Genomic DNA, 26,972 nt, shown 5'->3' with positions numbered 1-26,972 from the left:
AGTTGATACATGTAAGTTCTAAAACTACATATTATCTTGTTTTGTATTTGACATGAAATTAGAATTCGAATCGATAAATTAATTGGTAAAAATGTGTTATTCAAAATTGACCATTAATAAAATTTGAATAATCCAAATTCTATTCAATTACATCAAATCTCAAATTCGAATTTGAATATTCGAATACCGTTTACATCCCTACTTTAGAGGCTCCAATGGCTTTAAGTAGATTTGAGCGGTTTGACATGGTAATAGCCAAACAAACCATGAAAGGTTTAAACATGAACATTAAAATAAAAGATTAAATATTAGTAATGGTGGTAGTTGTGTTTTAACTTTTTTGTTTGTTGTAAGAATCTAGTAGGGATGTAGGCAAATGCTTGCTTAACCTCAATTCAACTTAAGATTGGTAGTCAACTTTTCAAAATAAGCAGTAAGATGACTTCAGCTACCCACTATATGATATGTTTAATCTTAATTTGTATTACAATGAACTACTTTCTTTTTTATAAAAACAATAAATTACATGAGTCTCTTATGTTGTTCTGATGAAAACAGGCGGCAGAAGGTAAGTGAGTTTACAAAGGTTACATTGAAATTCTTATGATACGCTTATCTTATGATAAGTGAGCATTATAGCTAGATGTTTAGATTTTCCATCTTCATTCAAGTGGTGATAATGAAGAAAGCATTCAACTTTTCATAGGTGATTAAATTTGTTGTATCCACCTAATTCTTGGTGTTAATTATATTCATAATTACAAAAGCCCATCCATTCTAGCATTCATTTAGCATTAGAAACTTGCAAAGAAGCTCCCATACCCTATTAGTCTGGTTTAATGACCTAGAACCCACTAAGGGTTTTATAAATTCTCTCTCTAAATTCCATTGACTTAAATTTAGTAAGAGAATGCTTTTTGTGTAGATGTTCTAGGTTGAACGTTTGCCAAAATTTTGGATGGGCCATCAAGTTACTTTTAATTTTTCTCTTATTTTTATTAACCAAACACAACATCATGGAAGACTAAGATTGTTATTGTAAGATTTGCAGCATTAATCAAAGGATATTGGAGTTTCGTGGTCAACGTCAATTTTTGAGTTGCACAAAACATTTCATTATTAGGTCTTTCCACCATGTGAAACATTTTAGGAGATTAATGATATATTTTCCTTGTGCGAGAAAGAGTTTAGATGGGATTAACTCGATTCAATTATGAAGAAAAAAAGAAAATAGAAAGGGCCAACTCCATTAGAGATTTGAGGTACCATTGATCACTGAAATTCAAGACTATTATGAGGCATCATCAATCACTCCATTATAAATTTGGTTGAACATGGATCTCCTACCTACAAACTCTTCCCATATTCTTACCCACAAAACACTACAACCACACATTGGGAGTATCTCCTCATCATTCATGGGGAGATGTTCTTAATACATGAAGATAGTATCTTGTGGGCAGGGATGTGGGGAGAGTTTGTGGGTAGAATGATAAAAAAAATTCTTTGAATGTGCTTCAAATAGCTTAATCAAACAATAAATAAATAATAACTTTTTTCCTATTAAAGAAATACTTAACCAATGAACTTTCAAATTACTACTTAGGCTTAACTTGCACTCCTATGGGTTCTTTAGAGTTTGCAATCATTTAAGTCTTAAGCACTTGATAATTATTTTTCAAGAGTATTGTTTTAATTGTATCAACCGCACAATGGGGATTGGGGTATTAGTGTTATTTTGGCCTTTCTTAATGAATTGATGATCAACAATGATTTAAAAGAATCAAAAGTAGTGTGGATTTGATTTTTCACTATATCAAGCTAACAAGTAATATGATCACTAAGATATTCCAATGATGGTTTAAACTATGTATAAATAAAAAGTAGTAAGGGGCTGGTTTTTTATCAATAACTTGTCAAAATATTTGATTATTATAAATAGACAGCATTAACATTTTTCAGAATCAATGAGAATGCATATGAAGCTATTATATAGGATGAAATGTAGGCACAACAATTCCAATAGCAAATGAAATTCTTTCTGGGTCATGATGATAATATGCCACCTACAACTGATAATAATGGTAGTGTTACAACAACAAGTGGGCACTCTAAAATTCCTTCATTAATTTGTTTATGCTTCCAAATTTTTTTTTTTACATATTTCCCTTTTTTTTTTGTGATTTCCTACTCTTCCGTTTGTCTAAATGCAAAAAATACATCTTTGACATGAATAAATAGTGAGATAAGGCAACTTTGGACCATGAACAAATAGAACATCTACAAGAATATAACTATGTACAATAATTTTGTCAAAGATTACTATACGAATACTCAATTAGTTTTGATAATTTTGACAATAATGACTCAATAATAAATATATTAAGATCCCAATTAAAACCATGTTTCATATTAGATGTGCATGCATGTCACATCTTAAATTTGTGTGTTCAAGATGCTTTAAATATTATTTCTTCCATATTTCTAAAATTAGAAATTGTATTATGTACATTAGATGTTTTGGTATAAAAAAAAAACAAGAATTTAAATATTTATGTCAAAAATATGGTCTAAAATATAAAAATTTTGTATTAGATATTCGTGGAATTCCACCTATTTTATGTTAGAAAGTTGTTTTTTATACAAAGACATTCTTAATTCTTTTTAACTTCCATAATGAGAAAATGTTCTACGATTTTATAACAAATGATGATTGGGAAATTGCAATTTGTATACAATATTTTTTACAAATTTTTTATGATACAACCATTGCATTTTCAGGTGTTTATTACCTATTTTCTTGTATTTTGGTTAATTAATTATTTATAATTAGTAATTTCTTAAAATATAAAGATAATTTAAAATTTCAAAATATTATTGATGTAGTGGAAGTTAAATTTAAAAATATTGGAAAAATATTTTCCTCTATGTTGCTTATCTATAATATTACATCCTAGGATTAGAAAAAGATGACTTAGATGTTTTATTTGAATCTTGTTATGAAAATATGAAAAGTGAAATTAAAACAAAAAAGATGTAGTGAATAATTTATTATTTGAAATGTATAATGCATATGAATCTCAATTGTTAGGATATAAGAAAAACTTGTACAACCTCCACTATAGAAACCTCTAGTTCTTGTATAGTGTAAGAGTTAAAAAGGCAAAAGTCAGTTGTCACTACATCATCAAGTTCATTTAATGAACTTAATTTTTATTTACAAACTAATTTAATAATTTAGTAAATTCTCTCAACTTGGATGAATTAAATAATTTTTATATTTCAGTCTAATGAAATGTGCATGAAAATATTTATCCAATTCTTGCTACCATGGCACACGATTTATGAACCCCTTCGGTGTCTATAGTTTCATTAGAGTCTTGTTTTTGTGTTAGTATTAGGATATTGGGTAACAAGAGAAGCTGCATGAACAATGAAAGCCTAGAGATGTGTATTTGCTTGGAGGATTGGTTAGATGCTAAAGACAAGTTGCAAGATCGAGGAGGGCATGACACTTCCACTCGATATTTCACCAAAAGCATATGATCTAAATCAAGATTAAGGAGATGGAGGGGATGGAACTTGAAGAAAATAATGAAGCCAATAATATTTTTTTTTGTATACTCAATAGTTGTACAATGTTTTCAAAATTATTGTAAATTTTATTTTTAATTTTATGTAAAAGTTATTTGTGACTTTTTAATAGTCAATACCACTGTAAAACTTTATTATATTAATCTTTTAATTTATTCCAATTCTATTATATTTTTTTTTCATTTTTTTTACTTTTTCTTCATTAAATTCAAATAAAATAATTTTTTTGCAATTTTCTTTTGAACTTGTTGTCCATTTTGCATTTTGTTAAGTGTTTTTTTGTTCAAGTTTTATTTTTCTCTAAATTTTTATCATTTTTTACTTAGTAAAAATGGAAAAATAACAAGACAAACAGAAAAAAGACCTAGTTGAACTTGGTCCAAGCGTATGGCTCAACCTATCATGGTATAGACCTGCCTACGCTTGTTTCGAGCATGACCTTTGAAGGGTTCTGGGCCAGGCAGGCATGAGCCACCTAGTCCCACATGCCACATGACATGCCCTACCAAAGTGTGGAAGACCTACAAAATCGTACTGTGTTGGCATGGCATGACCCACATTACACCTCTACTTTAGAGGTGTGACCCTTGGGGCCGAGCTTGTCAAGGGATTTTGGACCATGGGTCGTGCTGGCCCATGGCTTGTGTGGACTCCTATAGTTATAAGGGGGCATAATGGCAAAAATACCCCCAACAACTATGAACAACTACTTTTGGGGGGTATTTATGTATTGTACCAAATGGGATGCAATAAAATGACTAAAATGCCCCTTAATAGCTATTAACAACTAGCTTATAAGAGGGCATTTTAAGTAAAGTGATAAATAAACATTATAAATGACCAAAATACCCCCCTCAACAACTATAAACAACTAATTTAGGAGGATATTTTGATAAATTCAGTTATTTCTAACCCTTATAAATACCTAACTCTCATCCATTTTCATCACAACAACAATCAAATACAATCTCTTATTCTCATACTCTCATACTATCAATCTCTAATACTACTATACTCTCATAACCTTTCTCTCTCTCAATCTATCTCTCTTACTTTTTTAATTTCAATAAGAATGAGGCTTGACCAAGTGTCTCAAGTTGAAGTTGGCAATTTGGGAGACTTAAAAGCTTTGCATTCAAGTTGAAATACCGAATTGACAGATTGGACTCTAAGGATCGGAAATGCAATTACCAAGTTAATTGGATTTTTTTTTTTATTTTAGATTTTAATATTTATTAAAATGGCCGGTTCCTCTTGGATGACCTTTCAAACCCAATCTAATCCTACTAATTTTAAGGTACTAAGAAAAAAAATCAATGATGTTTGGAATTATTTTACTATCGAGGATGTAGCGGAAAAGGGCATGAGTGCAATTTATAATAAATGTAAAGATGAATTTTGCTATCAAAGTAGTGTTGGCATTGGCCATTTGAAAAGACATTTGCAAACTGTTAGATGTCCAACATAAGAAATTTTGATATTTTAGCTTGTGGAAAGCACATAAAAATAATTATCCTATGCTTGTTGCTATGGCACATGATTTACTAATTCCTTCGGTGTTTGTAATAGGGCAAGTTAGGCTAGGTTAAGTTGGGTTGGGTCTAACCCTAGCCTGACCCTAAGTTTTGAACCCCCAATCCTAACCCTAACGTAACGCCACCTTCAACTCAACCTACCTAAACCTAACCCTAACCCTAACGAAATTCCTTCAACCCTAACCCAACCCAACTCGAAGTTGGGCTACCTTGAGTTAGACCCAACCCAACCTTTTTCCCATCCCTTAAAAATCTCATAGAATTTCTTAATCTCAAATCTTAACTCAACTTTCACTACATATATTAATCCTATGTTTTATTAGCATTTGTTTGTTGATATATTTATTGGTTCTTTTAGTACAAAATTCAAAACAAATAAGTGTTTGAAATGACTAATTTATTATGACTTATGACTTATGATAAATATTTTATGGACATCAAGATATGGGTGACAAACAAGAGAGAGGAGATGAAGAATAAAATATTAGAAAACATAAAATATGTCATTAGGGTTCTTGTCTTTCAGATTAGGATTAGGTGAAGTGATTATTTTAAAGAAAGACATGATAGTATGTGGTGAGGGCTATACAATTATCATGCATCTAAACAAATCAATGTATGATGTATCAAATTATAACATAGATTTATATATGACATGTAATATAGAGTCGGGTTCAGATTGGGTTGGGTTGCTCAATGGTTCAACCCTAACCCAACCCAAAGTAAAGTTGGGTTCATGAATTTCAATCCTAACCCTAACCCAAGCATCAATCCAACTCAACCCAACCCAACTTTTTTGGGTTGGGTTCGGGCCAACTTGGCCCAAGTTGTAGCCTTAGGTGGCATTTGATTGCACTTTTTGGAGGCCTGAATCTGAAAATGGTGCTTTTTAGACCTCACCCCTTGTTTGGTTTTACCTCTTAGACATGGTCTGAATCTTATATTCAGATCTGACAATAATAGACCTTGGGTCGGCTCTTAACGTGCTCAGATGCATTTTAGAGTCGGTGCAAGGTCGAATCTACCCTTCTATGTTTTTAGAAATGACATGCGCTACCCTTGATTACCCCCAAATCTAAAAAACCTAATCATTTCACAGGGAGGAAGAATGCATCTCTCGCTCTCGCTTAGGGAGGAAGAACGCCTCTCTCTCTCTCTCTCTCTCTCTCTCTCTCTCCCTCCCTCCCTCCCTCGCACTCTCTCTCGCCCTCCCTTGTGTTCCCACCACCGCCACCGCCGCTGCAAGTTGCAACGACAACTCTCTCTCTCCCCTGTCTTCTCTCTCTCTCTCTCTCTCCCTCCCCCCTCTCTCTCTCTTTCTCTCTCCCTCCCTCCCTTGTGTTTTCACCACCGCCACTGTCGCTGCAACATGCAGCAACGATGGTTTAGTGAGTAAAAATATTTAATTGTAAATTATTAGTTATTTTAATAGTTTTTATTAAAAATTAATTATTTTTTATTAAATTTACTTGTGTTAATTATTAATTATTTTTATTAACTAGTAATTTTTAATTATTTCATTAAATTTTATTTGTGTAAATTAATAATTACTAATTATTTTAATATTTTTATAGTCATTAATTATTTTTTTTAATTTTAATCATTCCATTTATTAATTAATAATTAATAATTTATTATTTTTATTTGTATTATTAAAATATTATTTTGAGGTTGAAAATTATTTTTTATGAGATAACGCAAATTGAACTCAACATTTACAAATAGTATGTTCTAGGGGTAAAATAGTAAAATTAGTAAATTTCAGATGGTAAAGGGTTGGTCCAACACAAACAAACTTATGGATTCAGATCCTCTAAAAAGTAAAAAAGCATATATGCCTATTTTCAGATTTCAGACACTTAATATCTTTTTAACTTTTTAGATCTGAATTTTCAGATTTATCAAACGCCACCTTAGTCTACAATAGCATTAGAATCTTGTTTTAATACATGAAATATAGTTCTAGATGAGAGAAGGAGCCAGATGATAGATAAAACATTGAAGATGTGCATTTAGCCAAAAAGATTGGTTGCATGCAGAAGATAGACTGTAGGATAAAGGACATGACACATCACCCAATATATATACTACTTAGTGGGACTTGAAGAATTTTTTTAGATTATTGTAAATTTTGAGATTTTTATCAATTTTATTTGTACCTTGTAAGTTATTTGTAATTTTTTTTCAATTCTATTGTAAATTTTTATTTTCTATTTATAGCATTCTAATTTCCTCCTATTTTTTTTCAATTTTATTTAATCATTTTATATTTTATTGTATGAATTGATTATTCATATCGAATAAAATTTTACAATGATTTTTTTTTCAAATTGTTGTTATAATCATTGAATTTGTAATTGTTCATTATTTTTTGCTTTTGAGTTTTTATTTTTTGTACTAAAAACAGAAAAAAAGAAAATGAAATAATATGGACGAGTCTGGCCCAAGGCTCGCTACGGGCCACGGGCCTTGGCTTGTGCTAGGCCCTACCCCCAATCTGCATGGGCCGTGCCGGCACAAAAACGTGGGCCGTGCCGATACACCTATACTTTTAGTGAGTTTTTATTTTTTTGTACTGAAGTCTGAAATATACCTGTTCATGGGCCGGGCCGGGTTGGGCTTTCACTCTGTATTAATAGATTTTTCTAAGGCCCGAGCCTGGCCCTCATAAAAAGCCCGAAGCACGGGCTTGGGCCCGAGCCCGAGCCCAAAATTTAGTCCGCTGTTACTACTACTGAAGCAGATGAATAGAGAGAGAGAGAGAGAGAGAGAGAGAGAGAGAGAGAGAGAGAGAGAGAGAGAGAGAGAGAGAGATTATAAAGAAAAGAATAAAAAATGTATATCTTAAATTATAAATATATATAAATATTATATTATTTATATATTTTATATAATATATAAAATATATATTATATATTTTATAAATATATATAATGCTGAGTCAGGCCGAGCCGCACTCGGGCTGGGCTTTTTTGACAAATCCCGAGCCCGGCCTGAAACATAGTTGGACTTACCGTGTTAGGCCCGAGGTCAGGTCAGCGGGCCTAATTACATGACCAAGCCCGACCAGGGTGCGGGCTGGGCCATCGGGATACCCGGCCCATGAACAGGTATAATATAATATGAATACAGAAAAAGAAAAAAAAAAGCAAATGAAATGATCAGTCCGGGCCACGGGCCTGGGCTTGTGCTGGGCTCTACCTCCAACCCGCATTGGCCGTGCCGGTACATCGTTAGTAGGAGATCCGGTACCTTCACAAGATCCTCAGTAGGGATGGGTTTTGTAGGAAGAACTTGCCACGTGTCAAGGTTGGGAAGTGGAGAACAGCAGAAACGGACTCGAGAGTCGGAAGAGACGACGCAGGAAAGCGGATGGAAAGAAAGGTCCATTCCTTCCTCTGTTTCTTGCGTAGGAGAAAAACAAAACATTCACGCCAACGACCAAACATTAAACACCTACCTTTCTTCTTCCTTTGTTGCGGTTCGTCTCATCATCATCGTCCACCGACTCTTCTCTCTCTCTTCGCACAAAAAATATTATTGAATTAAATTAAACTAAGCTAAAAGTTACAAATTATTAATTCATGGCAATCATAGCGCCGCTTAGATGAGATTCTATAATTCCGAGGAATCTCTGGTTAGGGTCTACAATCCCTGAATTCCTCCATTAACGGCACCCCAGCACATCATGCATTCATTGAAAGGAAAAGTTGCAGACAAGCTCTCTTTTCTTTTCGCCAAATCTCCGTCTTCATCGTTTCATTCCACTAGTGATTCTCCTGTTGTTCAAGCCGGACCTCAGGTAACGAAACAAGATTTATTTGACTTGCAAATCCCAGATGATTTTGATCTGTTTTATTAAAGTTCTCTATTTATCTGGTTGAGGATGTTGTTGATAATCAAACTAAATCGGAAAACTTGTGTTGTGTTTTCTGATCTGTTCTTCATTTCCGGATATCTGTTTGTTCTTCGCTGCGGTGCTTTTTTTAGTTGATGAAGCTTTTGCATTTGTGGTATTCTATTTAAATGATTTGCCAGTTATTTGGAAGTTCTTGGTTGGCTTCTATAATCTTCTATGACTGCCCAAGTAAACGATTATGGCTTGGTTGTAGGTATTGAATTTTAATTTTATTGTTTCCTTCTACCTGCTGTTTGTACATTTTTGGGCATCTTGAGATCTTAATTTGTCTACTTCTCTGTTGTTAATATAGAAGTGTTTTTTAGAAGTTTTTGTTCAGAGGTAGATTCTCACACTGTAATTTGATATTCCTATGGTTCCATTTGTCTTCATGGTCTTCTCACTTCTGGTTTCTTTTCTGCCTACCTGCCTGAAATTAAACTCCTAATGATCGTTTGGATAGCTTCTAGGCTTTCATGGTTTATGTTGTGCTTCTTATTATTTGTTGCTTGTGAATTTTGGATTTTGGAAGTTGGTTGTAACGTGAAGTTTCTGAATGTGTAGGCCAGGCCAGGCCACAAATCTAGCAAGCGTTGGTATGATGCCAAACCACTAAGATCACTTGCGGCAAAATGGAGAAGCAAGAGTTTTTCCCGGAAAGATAAGCCTCTGGATTGCAATGGTGAATACGGACCTGTATCTGAGAGTAAAGAAATGCCAAAAGCTTGTGAAGAAGACAAAGGCCATGCCTCAGAAAGAGACATCAATGGCTCTCATAATTATGAAGAAACTACCATCTCACATGCTCCTGTAGACCCTGTTCCCAATCTAATGGATAGTTCTTCATTCATAACTGCTGACCTTTACGAATTTCTTGAGGCATGTCTTCCTAATATAGTGAAAGGATGCCAATGGGCCCTCTTGTATAGGTATGCATTGCTAACGAAATTATTGCGTGCAATTACGTTGGCCATGTTTCGTTATTTTCAGTTCATAATTGTGCATTTCATTCAACTGAAGGGCAGTACGTCAAAACATGGAATATCACTTCGTACTCTTCTTCGTAAGAGTGCTGATCTTTCTGGTCCTTGTCTTCTGGTAAGTTCATGTTCATATTCTAATGAAAGCTCTTAAGTAATGGCAAAATAGAAATGAGTCTTCATACTGTCAAATGCCTTTACTCTTTAGAGGTTAATGATGGTATGTTGAAGTATTAGGTTGCTTGCTCTTTTGGGTGGGGATTAATGTGAACAATGTTATGCTATCTAGATTGTTGGAGATATGCAAGGTGCTGTATTTGGTGGGCTTCTACAATGCCCTTTAACACCAACTGCTAAAAGAAAATATCAAGTGAGTCATCTCAGTTCTCTCTTTGTGAAGTTGACATTTTGATTGCATGTAAACATGTATGGAATTCCTGTTCTATATGTAATTCCTTGGCATGCTGACCTTGAATTCTTTCATAACATTTTTCCCAGGGGACAAACCAAACATTTGTATTCACTACTATATATGGGCAACCAAGGCTTTTCAGGGCAACTGGTAATCATTTCATCTAAAACTTTGTTTTTATTCACAATATTTCTTGCAGAAAATGGCAAACAGTATTGATATTTACTTGATTTATAGGAAGAATGTTTCTTTTTTCTATATATCTATTTACTTTTGGTTACATTATGGAACCAATAGATTGAATTTAATAAACATGCTTTTTGTTGAAAAGCCACTGTGATCAACTGTGCAACATTGTTGGTGTAGGAACATGGAATTCGAAGGTGTCCATTGTCCACTACATGATAGGGTGATTAAATCTTAGAACCAAGTGGGACCCACTCCAAACCATAATTAAGAGAAGCACTGGCCTGCAATGGATCAAACAGCCATTGTAGCGCAACACATCGCAGGATGCTATGGCACGTAAGCACTAAACATGAACATAAGGAAGGGCACTGTAGCTAGCGTGCTCAAGGACATATGGTGGGAAAAAGGAGAACCTGAGTACTGCAGTCTTAAAAAGCCACATGGTGAATCCTTGACTAGCCTAAAAGGGGCAACCGATCAACATGATCCCGAACTTCTAGGAATCAATGTTAGTCATGTCGCATAAGAGGGAACCTCTCAATGATAGAAGATCTGATAATATCCACGGAACAAGAGCCTATATATAGAGAGCCTCATACGAAGAGGGGACACCTGGATGTTTGAGGAGAAACCCTAGTAACCCCTTGAGAGCCTTGCTCCATACCAAAAAGTCTTCCCTGACGCCACAGGCCAACTATCCGTCCTCTATACAGACCTTCCTGGCACTAAGCCTCACCCTCCCACAATTGGTAGTAGGAATATCCTTTACAGAGCACTTTTTATGTATACACATGGTGAAGTATGTATGAGTGTTCACAAAATTCAGTTCATATTAACTTGCAGAAACTGTTAGCCCATAACATTTTTCATGAGAGGTTTGTGCAGTGTAGTTTAGCTTAGACTGTAGAATTGGGATTGATGTTTTGGGCTTTCACAGAAAAATATGTTGACAGGAAATCTTTGTTGGATGAGGAGCATGAAGTCTCTGTGACTGGGAGGTTCTTTAATGTACAAAGAAGGTAATGCTCATTGCTGCAAAAGCTGATCCTTTGAGTTGATGGGTTAAGTGCAACCAATCAGGGAAGAAAACTGGAAGTAGAATTGTAGGAGGGTCTATGTTGGTGATGGTCATGCTTGACCATGAAGCAGTTGATTGAGAATGTTTGGCATGGAAAAAAGGTTATTAGTATAACTGAATCTGTGGAGAGCCACAAGCTTTTTTAGGCATTTTTGTCTATTTGTGTGCTTTATTTGGACCTAGTTTTCTTCTACCTTTGATTGCAGGTGGATACCTCCCCTGGACAATGGTAAGCCTTTTTGACCCAAGCTTTTTCAGGCAACCGAAGAGACGTGGAAGATTAATGTGGAGAGCCACTAGAGCAGCTATCCTATGGTTAGTCTGGGAAGAAAGAAACAATTGGATTTTTAAAGCAGTGGTGAAATCCAAGGAGGAAATTGTAGAAAGAATAACCATTATGACTATCCAATGCTTGAAAACTTTGGATTTGTTTAAAGACTTCTCAGCCGAGGACATTTACGGATGGCCTTGCTTCAAGGTGTAAGATGTGCCAAACAATTGGGTTTACACCAAATTGAGATAGAGGGAGACTCTAAATTGTTAATTGATTGAGTGCAATAAAGTAAGTTGGGAGCCTAGATTTATTGACAGCCCATAAGGGAAATTCTCAATATAACAAGGGAGATTGGTGCTTGCTTCAAATGAACAAGGAGATCAGCTAATGGTTAAGATGATATGTTGGCTAAATAAGGGACTGTGAGGGAAAGCATGTTCTTGGATGTTTTGTAATAAAGATTATTGGGGACCCAACACCTGTTTAGGGGTTGACAGCTGCACTTAATTTTGTATTAAAGAAGTTACCGTTTCCAATAAAAAAGTATTATCTATTGAGAAGATTGAGAAGCTCTCCAAAGATCTAATGAGCCACTCTAATAGTGATGCATTCTATTATTGTTTCTAAAGTAACAAATGGATAGGAGATTAGCAAGTAGGGGTGCAACTTGGCAGGCCTAACCTCGGCTCAGCCTACACTTTCGGGCTATGGGTTGGGCCTAGGCCAAAAAACTTGGGCCTAGCCTAGACTTGGGTTGAGGCCTTGTGTAGCCTGAGCTCGGCCCAATCCAACCTAGGCCTGACCAAACTCGAGCTTGCTCGAACAAATACATCATCATCATCCATGCCTTATCCCAACTATATGGGGTCGGCTACATGAATCCATGCCTCATCCATACTGGATCAACATATGGCTTGCTTTGCTCTTGCAACCCTAGCTTATGGTGCAGGTCCTACTACTGGGTATGTGACTGGTGCGTGCTTCTGACGTATTAGCTACTTATGCTCCTATTGGTCTTTTGGCTAGGTTTTTATCTTATGTTGGGTCTTGATCCAACACTGGATTAGCTGCTTGGTCTACTGCTTGCTTTGTTCTTGCCATCCTTGCCTCTGTTGCTATTAGGGCTGGCTCTCGATTTGGAACAATTGACTCTAGTACTGGTGCTTGCTTTGCTTATTGCGTATATGGTTTTCGGTTGGTTCACTCTTTCTGTTCGCAAGGTCACGCTCACGAGTGTTAGAATCAAGCTCTCGATCACTACTCTCAGAATCTGGATCTCGACCAAAACAAGCAGTTTGATACCCAACGGATCTCGCTAAGCCAGTAGCTACACTAGAAGTTTTTCCTGTGTTTGTTGTTGTAGATTCCGTGAAAAATAAAGCAGCAGCGATATCATCATCATCCATGCCTTATCCCAATTATATGGGGTCGGCTACATGAATGATGAATCCTGCTTCTCCAATTTGTTCTATTTAAAGCCACATCCAGTATTAAATTATTAGTGTTTCAAACCTTGCTCACTTTATACTACACTTGGGTTAGGGTGTAGCGCATCGTTTCTAGAGAATGCCCTAGTATGAGCATGGAAAGACAAATTGGGATGAGAGTTTGGCAAAAGTTTTAGTGCCAATTTTCAACCTGATGCACCCTCCTCCTTTATTTGGGCTTGGGTCCGGCAGTGTAAGACAAGATCACACTAGTGGAGTTACTAATAAATACATGCATACATGAATTATATTTATATAACCCATCCTTTTTCCTATGTATATATGTCTAAAACATATACATGCGCATTTGTAAATGAAATCTGTACATATTTTCAATCAATTATGCTCTTAAATTTGGTTATAAATCCCAATGAAAGATAATCATATAAAAATGTATCATAATTTCTTTCAAACCCAACCAACCTTCCCTACCCAACTAAGCTTGGGTCAACCCAACTTGAGCCTAGGATTAACCCGGATTGTGTTGGGTTAAGCTTGGGTTGGGCCATGCCCAAGCCCGAGGTTTGCACCTTTAGGGTTGGGCCTAGGTTGATATTCAACCCGAACCAACCTGCCTGAGTTACACCCCTATTAGCAAGTGATAGCATGTCGTACCATTTGCTTTGCAAAGTATACACCAAGATGAAGATAGTCACACTTAGGTTTCCTTTTTCTGCAATACGTCTCAAGTGTTAATTCTCTCATGGAAGACCTCTTCATAGAAAGCACCAACTCTAGGTGGAACTAGTTTACACCATACCTCTTTCAAAGGGAAAAGCTACACAAACATAAAAAGTTGGGACAGGACCTTAAAAAATGAGGCACAAGAGAAATAACCCAAAGAGGAAGGAGTTCAATTCCTAGAATCAGATTTAAGGGGATTTAGAAACACACCATCGAGGATTTGAAGGAGTCTTAGCACATTTAGAATTTTAGAGTCCCTAATACCCCTTTGAAAACCTAAGTGTTAGTCAAAGCCATTATGTGAAGCTGAGGGTACAATAAATTTTGAGACAAATTCCCCTTTAAAAGAAGACACTGTATACAATGAAGGAAATTGGTCTTTGAAAGGTCATTGCCCTAACGGCCTAACCAAACATATTTCCAAAATTTTACCTTATTGCCAGAAGAAACAACATACATGATAGAAGGGAGGAAACATGGAAGAATGGAACGAATAGCCTTCCAAGGAGAGGCTCAATTAGCCTTAACAGACAATCTAGCATCCCATATTCCCATCCATTGTCCATTTGTGTGTGAATGCTTAAAATTACCTTGTGGCATAGTTTATTCCTGTCCATTGGTAGTCTCCATAACCACTTCCTAAGTAATGCCAAAGTCATTAGCTCTATGTTATCTATCCCCAAAGTCATTAGCATCCCATATTCCCATCCATTGTCCATTTGTGTGAAATATCTCTCATTTTCTCCTCAAGATTTCCATTAGGAAAGATCAGTCCACCAAATAATAGGCCTTCTGTAGACCTAGCTTACAAATCACTCCTTTTCTCCCTGTTCTCTTTTTCTCTTCTATGTATTCATTTTCTATAAGAGTTTGATCCATAATCTGTATACCTTGCACAAAGGCACCCTGATCTGATGTGTTAATAGAGGGAAGGACATTTTTAAGCCTAAAAGACAAAACCATGGCAATGATTTCATGGATTCTAGTCCCCATTCTAATGGGTCTAAAATCTTTTAGAGTGATCAGCTTCTAGTGTTTTTGGGATCAATGCTAAAAATTAGCATTAAGCCCTGGAATGACAATTTTCCTGTCAAAAATACGCTAAAAAGTTCCATTAATTCCCATTTCAACAAATGCCAGCAATCCTCATAGAAAGCCATTATGAAACCATTTGCCCCTAGAACCTTGACCTATCCATAAAAACACAGCTTCCTTGATCTTCTCCAGCTCAAATTTCCTTTCTAAGATTTCCTTACACTCCCTACTCAGGTTAGGCCAATCCAATCCTTCCACTATAGGCTTTTCATCCAAGGGCCTCCCATAAATAGATTTAAAATGATCCATGAAGGCCTTAACCATATCCTCCTCCTTATTAATCACAACTCCTATCTTTCAGGTTTGAGACAAAATTCTTCTTACATCTTCTATTAGTCATGGCATCTCTTTCTTTCCTTCTTTGAATCATGATTGGATCTAAGCAGCTGTAGATTAAAGGTTATAAGTTGAATACTCTGAGCATCATGACCTACTAATTAGTAATTCCCACATTAGAGGGATTACACCAAAAATCCACTTGATCAAATGGCCTCCAACCATATAATTCTCAAGTGTTTTAGAACTTTGTAAGATTACAATTTTCTCCACCATCCCGCATTCATGTAAAATGGTGGGTTTTTGAGTTTTTCCAGTTAATGTCTGTTGTAGATTGCATTGAATGGTGGGTTGTGATCTTTTGATTGTTTGGCACTAGGCCTATCCATCACACAGGCATCCTGCTAATTGATAGTTAAGACAAAAGGTGAGACTACCATTGGCTGTTGGAATTTAAGAAAGACAATGCAGATGTTGTTGCCCAAAACTATGAGGTGCAAACACATTTCTATATTTGATTATAGGAATAGCTCTAGCCCTCCCTAAATGAGTCATTTCAGTCTTTTGTATTTTATGATGATTCTGTTGCTTATCAATAGATATGCTATTTTTTTTTTTTAAGGTTTACATTTGTAAGGATACCACTGACATAAATAAAGAAGAACTTTCAAATAGGTGAAAATTGTGAATCTTTGTGTCATCAAGGATAAGCAAGAACATATTTGTTTATTTTGTACTAATGTGACGTCATGATTCTTGTAGGTGCAAATCGGTATTTCTACCTGTGTTTGAATGACCTATTGGCCATTGGTGGGGGTGGAAACTTTGCTTTATGTCTGGATGAAGATCTGTAAGTCAAATTTTAAAAGTTGCACCAACTTTCCAATTAAGGAAAGTTAAAGTGAAACCTGTGATTTTTTTACTGTTATATCTAGCAAATTATTTTCAACTAATCTTGGATTTTTCTTTGAAAAGGTTACATGGAACAAGTGGACCTTGTGAAACCTTTGGGAACTTGTGCTTAGCACATAGCCCAGAATTTGAATTGAAGAACGTTGAGGTGTGCCTTGTTTATCTTTGTTCTGAGTACCTTTCAATTCTTTTAGCCTTTCACATATGAGAGTCTCCAGGCATTTTTATCAATCTTCATGCTTGCATGGTTTTTAACATTTTCTTTTGTAGTTCTTAATTGATTTTCTTTATTTTGATTCATTGTTCCCTGCATGTAATGTTCATGGACATGAAATTGGATCATCATATCCCAACTATATGGGTTGGCTGCATCAATCCTGTTACACCATTCCATTCTGTTTAATGCTATATCCATTGTTAAATTATGAATGCTCAAAACATTTCTTATTACTTCAATCCATGTCCTTTTTGGTCTGCCGCTAGCCCTTCTAGCACTTTCAACTTGTAATTGATTATTTTTTTCCTTACGGGTGCTGTAGATGGTCATCTAAGTCTACCTTCTCTCGTTATACCACTTATTGGGGCCTATTTTTGGATATGTTGTTTCTTGACTGTCCAACACTTTGCTTCGTATAGTATTGCTGACCTTACAACTGTTTTAAAGGACTTTCCTTTTAATCCAAGTTATATTTTCCTATCACATAGGACTTTGGATGTACCCACCAGTTTTCCCATCCTGCTCTAGTTCTATGGGTAACCTATCTCTTGGTTTGTTATCATGAATCATCAAACCAAGGTACTGGAAAAGGTCATATTGACCCATCTCTTGGTTTGTTATCATGAATTATCAAACCAAGGTACTGGAAAAGGTCATATTGACCTATCTCTTGGTCTTCAATCCTAATTGTACCTTGATTTGCATTCCTATTGTTATTAAGCTTTTACATTGCATATATTTTGTTTTACTCCTACCCTCATCAACAAATAAGCACCATGGGACCTCCTAGAGGTGTAAAACGGGCTGTGCCACCCTCCCCAAGGATAATTAGGGGGTCGGCCCGGCACGACCCACGATCCAAGCCCGTGGGTCGGGGGTCGTGGCCCAAGCCCGTATAGGCCCGTGCCGTGCCACAGGCCTAGGCTGGGCCACAGGCCAGGCCTTAGGTGTGGGCCAAATTGGGCTAGATTTTTTTTTTGACATTTTTGATGTTTTTATTTATTTGCTAAGTAAAACTAAAATATTTAACTTTCCTTTGGAAACTATTTGAAAAAATAAGAAATCTAACAAAGAAATGAAAAAAAAAATACATAACCAAATAAGAAGTCAAAGAGACAAAGACTCAAAGTGAACAATAAATTGGAAGAAAAATAGGAATTTTATTTCATTTAAATTTGAATGATACAAAGCATGCACTGGTTGGATGAATGAAATATGAAAATTGGAAAATGGAATAAATTAATAAAATATAAAAAATACAATATAGTTACAAATTGAAAATAAAAAATTATGTTATTAAAAAATATCAAATAAATTAAATAAAATTAAAACAAAATTTACAATAATTTGAAAAAATGTTATACAACTATTGAGTATACAAAAAATATTAACTTCATCATTTTCTCCTATTGAATTTGACTTTGGTCATGTGCTTCAGGTGAAACATCAGGTGTAGTGTCATGCCCTCGTTTGTCTTGTAATCTATCTTTAGCATCTAACTAATCTTTAAAGCAAGTGCACATCTCTAGACTTTCATCATTCATACAATTTCTCTTGTCGTCCAACACCTTAGTACTTGCACTAAAACAAGACTCCGATGGAACTGTAGACACCGGAGGGATTAGTAGATCACGTGCCATGGCAGCGAGAACTGGATAATTTTTTGCATGTTTACTCTACCAGGTGAAAATATCAAAATTATTTGTTCCCTCTGAGGTAAAGGAAGAATCACCTAAAGTAGAAAAATTTGCTTGTAAAACAATTAAGTTTAGTAAATGAACTTGTTGTCAAGGCAATGGATTTCTACCTCTTATTAAATAAAAAAGTTTTTTTTTTCCACTACTGGATTCAAGTTCAGAAGTGGAAGATGTGGCTGTACAAGTTGTTGAATTTTTACTATTCCCTATTACTTCAGATTCATATAAGTTATACATTTCAAATAATAAACTATTAATTTCTTCCTTTTTATTTCCAATTTCAATATTCATATTTTCACAATATGTTCCAAGTAAAATAGCTACACCATCTTTCCTAATCCTAGGATCTAATATTGTAGCTAAGCAATAAAGAGGAGAAACGTTCTCCCAATATTTTTTAAATTTATTTTCCATTATTTCAACAATACTTTTAAATTGTGGATTCTTTCTATATTTTGTAAAACAATCACTAATTATCATTAATTGGTAAGCTAAATTACAACTAGTTGGATAATAAATACCCAATAATTCATTAGTTGCATCATAAAAATGTTTTAAAAAATCCCTTATACAAATTGCCATTTCCCAGTCATCCTCAAATATAATATCAGTAGGCATTTTTGCATTATAAAAATCACTAAGAATTTGTTTGTGAGAAATATAACTTTCTAACATAGCATAGGTAGAAGTCCATCTATTTTTAACATCTAATATAAAATGTTTTTATTTTAAACCATAATTTTGACATAAATATTTAAATTCTTGTTTTCTTGCTCTAGAACTTTTAACATACATAATACAACTTCTAATTTTAGAAATATGAGTAGAGATAATATTTAAAGCATCTTGAATACATAAGTTTAAAATGTGGCATGCACATTTGATATGAAATAGTTTATCATTTAAACGTGGTTTTAATTGAGATTTTAAAATATTTATTGCTGAATCATTATTACTGGCATTATCAAAGCTAATAGAAAATAATTTATTGTCAATTCCATAAGCATGTAAAGTATTTAAAATACTTGCATCAATAGTTGGGCCAGTATGTGGCCACTCAAGCTTAGTAAAACTTAAATTTATTTTATTTAAAAGCCAATTTTCATCAATAAAATGACCGGTAACACAAATATAACTTATGTTAAATTTAGAAGTCCAAATATCAGAAGTAATTGCAACTTTAGAATTAAGATTTGATAACATATAAATTAAATTTTGTTTATATGATTAAAAAATTTTTAAAGCATCCGATCTAATAGTATTCCTACATACTTTTTTAAATTGTGGGTTTAGAGAATTACGTAACTATTTTTCAAGTTTAACATCTTCAGCTAACAAAAATGGTTGTTTAGCATGTTTAATGTATTTTGCTAATTCTTGTGTTGGATTGGGTTTTGGTGCTCCCTGAATTTGATCAAACCAGTATATCAGATTTGGGGGAGAATTTTTTGAAAGTTCTTGAAATCTAGACTTGAATATTGATCAGTTTTGTGATCTATTTCTTAGTCATTTTGTATTGGTGGGGTGTCATCTTGTCACCTCTTAGTTTGTACTTCCTTTCCTTATTAATAAAATTTTTCCTTTAACTCTTCAAAAAAAAAAAATATTCCTCTTTCACCAAGCATCACAAACGATTGCTTGTATTGTACAATACGGCAGTTTATCCTATTTGTGTAAAGAGAAAGCAGTTTAGAAGATAACAAATACATCCATATTTAAATAACTCCAAAAAGAGGGAAAAGGTTGCTTCATACCATGTTGTTAAAGAAAAAGAGAGGAATATGTGGATGGCATTCTTGAAAATTTTCAGGGAAGCATGCATGTGGATTCAGGGGCACAATATTCTATCTTTGTTGGATCATATCACAGGTATTGATTATCTTTAATGTGGCTTTTAGCAAAATCTTTGATCTTTTAGTAGGGCCATCCAAAGGTTTTTGATTGGAAAAAGGATTGGGGAGATGGGAGAGGATCATCTAGGGTTTCAAAGAAAGAAGCACAAGTAAGAGAACAGAATGGATCAATAGATCAAATCCTTTGATCAAGGTCTTCTTGGAATAAGAATGCATCCCTGAGAAACTTGGGAAGCCTATCTTGCAGTCTCATGGTCTCTAAAACCTCTTCTAAACCCAAAGTCTCAAGTGGTAGCTGTTGGAGAAAAGGAAACCAGGTGTAAATGGGTTTGTTCTTATACTTGATATGGAGTAGACTCTAGGGAAACCTTGATCCTCCCCAAATCACCTCTAATTTGAACCAATGGTTGGTCCTGTAGCTAGACAAAAGGGAAATGTTATGTTTAGTGGTGAAGGGAATCGAAGTAAACAAATTAGTGTTTGTTCCAATCAGCTAATAATGTAGGTATCCATATATTGTGACTAGTTGTCAACCTTGCCAACATTGGAGTAAGGGCCTGGAACTTGTATGTATGAGGCACCCACAGCTATACTGTAGGTGCATTCTGTATGAAGGTGATTTCTTCTTCTTGTTTTTTTATTTTATTTTTTATGGGTTTAGAGGTTGTCTACCATGTAAATGATCAGAAGACATGCTAGTTTCTAATGGTCCTTTATTTGTACGGCTGTCTCTTGTCATGCTGTCTGGTTCATCAAACTCATGTTGGCATGTCAACAATCTGTTATGGTCAGTCTAGTTTTGTGGTCTGTGACTACATGGAGTTACTGCAAAGTGATGAAATGCTTGTTATTTGACCATACCAAGCCATTCAAAGAATTGTCCAGCAGCAGGCATCTTTATTGATAGTTGACTGTTTTGTGTATCTGATGCTTGTCACTTGTTGCTTACAGTCTGGTATTGACTATCCTAATATACCAACTTTCCTCCGTTGTCTGATGGAAAACCTCTATACAATTTGATGTAGTTTGGGATAACCAAATGGCAAAATCCTTAGAACATGCCAGATGCAATTTACTGTGACATGGTAATCAATGATTTGTAGAAACCTGTTTCTGGATGTGATGAGTGGCACAATCTATCAACTGGTTGTGTTATCAATCTTTTCCTACACATTACACCTTTAAATTTCACCATTTGTCATTCCTGCTTCGACTTCTTAAGCACAATAGGAGGTAATGAGAAACCATTGCATGATCAACAAGTTTAAGGAACAAGAATGGATTAATTGCTTGTGCCTCACTATTAATATGCTTTCTCCTATCCAACCAATCTAAATTTGTCTACTGGACTTGAAGACTGAGCAAGTCACAGTTAACTATTTTTACCCCATGTTGTCAGGTTGCCAACAAAACCGTTAGTTAGGCTGCAAATCTTGATGAACTGACATTTTTTTTTTATGTTGACATTGATTCTAATCTTTAATAGAATGGTGATTTGGATATTTAAACAGATCCAAATTTCAAAAATGACCGTAATAGGCAGATAGGTTCATGTAAAGGCCAACATTGTACACGCCTCCTGATATTTTGCTACAGATCTTAGATATCATGTCTTTGTGGTTTAAATCTTATCTGCTTTAAATAATTCTTCTGTTTGCTCCCGACTCCGCAGTTATGGGGATTCAGACATTCATCAAAATACCTTAAACATGGGTAAAGGCTGATGCGGTGGTTCACATATTTGTCATATTACCTAAGCAGAGTATGCTCATCTGTATTCTCCTGGCATATATTGTGCCGTATTCTTTATTCTTTCCTGTTCTTGTTTTTCCTTTCTTGGAGTATGAGGGCTTGGGTATATCTATCAGAAGATGTTGTACAAGTAAATAAGAAAAGCATGAAATAGAATTGTAATGTTTAGCATCATTTCCTTGGCATAACAGATCTATATTTGATCAGTGTGGTAGCAAATTGAATCATTGGTAAGCAGTGAGTTGAGTATTTTGGGTCTTGTATTGACACTTCTATTGAACCAAGTGCATCTGCTACCGTAAAATAGCAGGCTAGTGCCATTAACAATCTCTCAAAGGCATTGACAACCTTCATTACATCATTCATATCCTTCTGTTGAACAGATTGGCATTTCTAGCCGATCACCCAGTTCCTAATTGCAGCAAAATTTGAGTTCTTTGCACTTTCTGAACCAAGTGACGATCCAAACCATCAAGCTTGGGCAAATGAGGGACACATGATCCATAGACCTTTTCATCTTTCAGCAGAGTCAAATGCAGTTCAAATCAGCGATGATACCCCTCTTTTGAAGCTGGTAATTTGTAGAAGGCACTTTTAGATGAACAATTGACTTCTTGGTGGGAATTTAATATTCCAAACTGGGTTAATAAAAGACCTTGTGCTAGGTGAAGCTAAACTCGAAAGAAAATTAAAACAAATGGACATCGACTTCAAATTTTCATTTACATATCGGTTGTGTTTGGTTGAACTTAGAATGTGGGAAAAGCGAATAATTTTTCTTGGAAAATGATATTCAATAGAAAAATGAATTGTACTCCTAATTTGAACTTTAAGGCTGTGTTTGGTTGCAGTGCAAATTTATTTGCACTAGTATAAATGCACGAGTGTGCAAATGTAAAAACTGCAAATTCTTGTTTAATTTTGTTCTGGATTTTACTTTTATTCTGCTTCATGCCTTATTTTACTTCATTTACACTCAAATCATTTGCACTGCCATGGTTTTGCATCAATGCATGCAACCAAACACAGCCTAAAGCTAAAGGGAAAAAATGTCTGCACAAATGGGATAGCATTTGAAAACTTGTAATGGTTATTCTCTCTCAATCCTGGAGATGCAATCTAATATTCTAATGTCCAAATCTGACTTGACCGAGAGCCAAAACTAGGCTGTCAATTGATTGGATTTGGCCCAATCCAAATCAAATACTGATCCGACCCAGGGTGTTTAAATCCAATCCAATCCAAGGTGGGCATTAATCCAAGTAGCTATAAAACTAGCACAACTGGAAGAGTAGGCTACTTTTGGACCTTGGAGACAGTTAGATATTTTGCTCCGGTAATAACTTCACCTACCAAACCTAAGAGTATAATCTCTGAAAAGACACCTAAGCCTGATGGTCAAAAGCCATCAAAGTTCAATTTTTGCTCCCATCATAGGTGCTGTCCAAGCATGAGCAATCTGCTACTCTCTATGGAAGAAGGCAGCCATCAAGAGCTAGTCTTTCAAGTTGATCTTGCTCCTTCCCACTTAAATTCCTTCTTTATCAGCACCCAATATGCTAGTATGCTACTCTCACCATGATGAGGTAAAAACTTGCTAGTATGCCTCCAGAGGGCTGCGGCAAGGGGATCTAATTTCCCCTTTGTTATTTGTGATAGTTATGGAGGTGCTGAGTTTGCTAATGGAGAAGGGCACTCAATTGGGTTGGATTGAAGGCTTAAAGTAGGTTCTGAGGGTCCCTGTATTACTCATCTCCAATATGCTGATGACACTTATTTTCTTGGATGCCTCAGTGGACCAGGTGCTGAGCTTAAGGGCGATATTAGATAACTTTGAAATGTTGACACGGTGAGGATCTGGAGCATTTATCTGCTGTTTTTGAATGCTAGACTGGGGAATTACCTTTTCTTTATTTGGGTCTACTGGTGGGATTTAAGGTATCTGCAGTAGGGATTTGGAGGTATCATCAACAAATCTGCAACAGTGCTGAAATGCTGCTGAGATAAACCTGAATGACTCGCATCTCATAGGCACCCCTGGCCAATTCACTTTCACATTGCTACCCAATCTTGCCCGCCTTGAACTCAGCATGAATTTTCTCTCTGGATAAATCCTATCCGCCATTGGCAACCTCTCGAAGTCGAGGCTCACTCATGTCCACTTTTTCACTGGTTCCATCCCTCTCGAAATCGGTCACTTATCAGAGCTCAGCTTTCTTAGCCTTGCTGGTTGCTGCCAGTTACCTCGAACTCGAAGTTTCAATTCTGTATCACATCAACAATCTCCGAAAGGCATGATTCCTAAAACCTTTTAGAAATCACCTCAGAGTTCCCGGCCTTCATACTCAATGGCCGGAATCTGATACACTTTATGCAATCACCTTACTGGTCCCACACACCGGATTCACTTGCAACCAACCCTCACAAATGCCATTGCCCATGAATCTGTCAAAACTTGTTCAACTGAAACATTTGGACGTGGCGCATCCAACTGGTTGGCCGCACCATATATACTCATTGATATCTGTGGGCAGATCCCTCTTGAGCTTGACCTTTTTTCAATCTCGTATAGACAATACCTGTTTTTAATAATTCCCTCACTGTTAATCTGCCTCCGTCTCTGGCCAAACTGACCATGATATCAGACCTGGATCTCTTTAAAACTCGGGAACAATTCCTGATGAAGGAAGATTTGGCCCGACTTCGTAATTACGCAACATGTGGCAAAGGCAACAGCTCAGCACAACAGCGCGCCTAAGGCGCGAAGGAACCAGCGGTCCGAACTACCTACCAGCAGTCCGAACTCACTACTGGGAACCCAAACTCACCCTTAGGCCACGAGCAAAACTCGAACTGGCTTGCCTTATAGCAGTTCAGGACACACCTCACCGAACTGGCCTGCCTTATAGCAGTTTGGGACACACCTCACCGAACTGACCTACCCCATGGCAGTTCGGGACATACCTCCGAACTCAAAACTTCGCCTCGCTCACCACTCCAGCACTTCGCCTCCAGGACACCAAACTAAACAAACCGTACTATGCCTGACACCGAGGAAGTTCGTACCCAGGGGCGGCGCACCTGACTGACTTGGGATCTGACGCTTGACAGCCGCACTTCAAACGGCCGCCTGCCACCGCCACCTAACACCGCCATCTCCAGTTATAGAGACGGCTCCGACCAGAAGCAGTGGCGGTTCTGTCCTAGCAGAAAGGATGACATCCGAACTGGCAGAAACATAGAAGAAATCATACCCGACCTGGCAGAGGCCTCAGAGTGAGTGCGCGAAGTGGTTATAAAAGGCCCCCTACCCCCAAACAACAAGGTATGTGAACTTTGCGCTATCTGGTCTTTATCTTGCCTTTGAGAGAATACTAAATTGAGCTTCAGAGTTATCACACCGGGTTCCCCCCAGAGTTCCCTCATCTTCTCCGTTTCAGGCTCCCCCTTTGCTCCAGTCAGAGACGATCGTTGACAGTTAGGACCGGCCGGATTGCGCACCATCAATTGGCGTCGTCTGTGGGAACGCTTCTAAAAGCCTCCCTCTAAATCTTTCTTACCTCCCTTACCTACTCTTCTTCCAACAATGCCGGACGTGGCACAGAAACAAACACCACCGGGGAACAACCCCAAGTTCCCGTGGTGTGCATTGGGCAGTTCACCATCCCTCTTTCAGTGGATGGGATCCCCAGCCTGAATGCGCCACAATCAGTGGCACCCCTGAACCTTCCTACATTGAATGTCCCTCTTCCACTCCCCATCGAAGCAACCTTCGCTGAGCCAACTGTTGTCCCACTGGCAACTCGCCAGAACCAGCTGGACGACCTAATGCAATGCATGCGGGCAATGCAAGTCCAAATGCAACAATTCCAACAGCATCAACTCCAGTAGCACCAGGTACTACACCACCTCTCCTAACACCATTATCAGCAGCAGTTCCCTCAGCTACCCCTAAACCAGTCACTATTTCCACTTCGACACGCTGTTCCGAGGCCGGTTAAAGCCTCCCCTCAAGGTGGACGCCTTCACCGAGGAGAAGCTTCCTAACTCCAGATCCCCCCTAATTGCCAGGCCTCATCCCTAGACCGAAACCAAAGAAAAATTACCCCCGCCTCGCAACTCGTAGGTGGGTCGGGCTCCTTGCCCACAAAGTATGCACCTCAGCGCTTCAAGCCTGAGTTCCCACTCATGGAGAACCGGTTCAGCGCCCTAGCAGCGGACCAACATTCCGGGCCCATCGAGATCGGCAACACGGAGGCCAGCAGTGCCAGCACCAGGCCCGCTCAACAAAGGCGCCGATGAAGTCACCGAACTGTTACCCGTGTCGTACCCGAGCTCAGAGGCAAGGAAGAGACGAGATCGGATGAGGTAAAAACTGTCCCAATTCTCTCGGTTCCTTCCCCCCTCGCTTCAGAACTCCTAGCAGTCCCCATGCCCAAAGACTTCAAGCTTCCATCTTTGGACAAGTATGATGGGTCTTTTGACCCCAATGACCACGTCGACGCTTTCCAGTCACAAATGCACCTCGCTAGGGCCAGTGAGTCATGCATGTGCGTGGCCTTCACCACCACCTTCAGGGGGGTGGCCCGCACTTGGTACCGGAACCTAGCCCCCGGGTCAATAAGAAGTTAGACCCAGTTCGTGCAGGTCTTCACCGCGCACTTCATTACTAGCAAACGGTGCCCCATGACCGAGGAAAGCATCTTTGGAGTAATCCAGAGGGAGGGAGAATCCATCCGGGGCTACATCAAGCGGTTCAATGAAGCATGCCTGCAGATACCGCGATTAGACCCCATAGTACAGCTCGTGGCGGCCAAGAGTGGGGTAACGCACATGGAGTTCAAATGGCACATGGTGGCTAGCCAACCCACAACCGTGGCCGATTTCCTGAAGCTCGCGGACAAGTTCATGAGAACGGAGGAAGAAATCAACCAAAGAACCGAAGGCGGGGTCGAGAAAAGAAAAAGAGAAGGTGAGCCCTCCAACCCAGGCGACAGAAGAAACCAGGCCCGGGAGGCAAAGCCAAGCCAGCCGTCCCG

General features: G+C 37.2%; 1 protein-coding gene across 2 annotated transcripts; it reads left to right on the top strand.

Moving 5' to 3' along the window:
- Positions 1–8,471: 8,471 nt before the first annotated feature.
- On the top strand, positions 8,472–22,107 carry LOC148865095 (uncharacterized). Of its 2 annotated transcripts, XM_088975156.1 has the most exons (9): positions 8,482–8,931; positions 9,592–9,956; positions 10,053–10,125; positions 10,297–10,377; positions 10,506–10,569; positions 16,265–16,352; positions 16,478–16,562; positions 18,241–18,314; positions 21,854–22,107. In XM_088975156.1, exons 1-9 carry the CDS (start codon positions 8,818–8,820, stop codon positions 21,903–21,905), a joined length of 996 nt encoding a protein of 331 aa, XP_088831282.1. In that variant the 5' UTR covers positions 8,482–8,817; the 3' UTR covers positions 21,906–22,107. The 2 variants fall into 2 exon arrangements, with proteins under 2 accessions (XP_088831283.1, XP_088831282.1); XM_088975157.1 differs by lacking the exon at positions 18,241–18,314 and having other exon boundaries at positions 8,472–8,931.
- Positions 22,108–26,972: the final 4,865 nt, after the last annotated feature.

Source organism: Nelumbo lutea, chromosome 3 (assembly GCF_056320005.1).
Source record: "Nelumbo lutea isolate HS-2025 chromosome 3, American lotus-T2T, whole genome shotgun sequence".
Lineage (NCBI taxonomy): Eukaryota > Viridiplantae > Streptophyta > Magnoliopsida > Proteales > Nelumbonaceae > Nelumbo > Nelumbo lutea.
Note: the sequence above shows the minus strand (reverse complement) of the source record. Positions and strands in the feature narration are given on the sequence as shown.

Coding starts and splice junctions, on each gene's coding strand:
- LOC148865095 (XM_088975156.1), top strand. CDS start 8,818: ATGCATTCATTGAAAGGAAAAGTTGCAGACAAGCTCTCTTTTCTTTTC. Junction 10,378..10,505: donor CTGCTAAAAGAAAATATCAA/GTGAGTCATCTC, acceptor CATTTTTCCCAG/GGGACAAACCAAACATTTGT. Junction 10,570..16,264: donor AAGGCTTTTCAGGGCAACTG/GTAATCATTTCA, acceptor TGATTCTTGTAG/GTGCAAATCGGTATTTCTAC.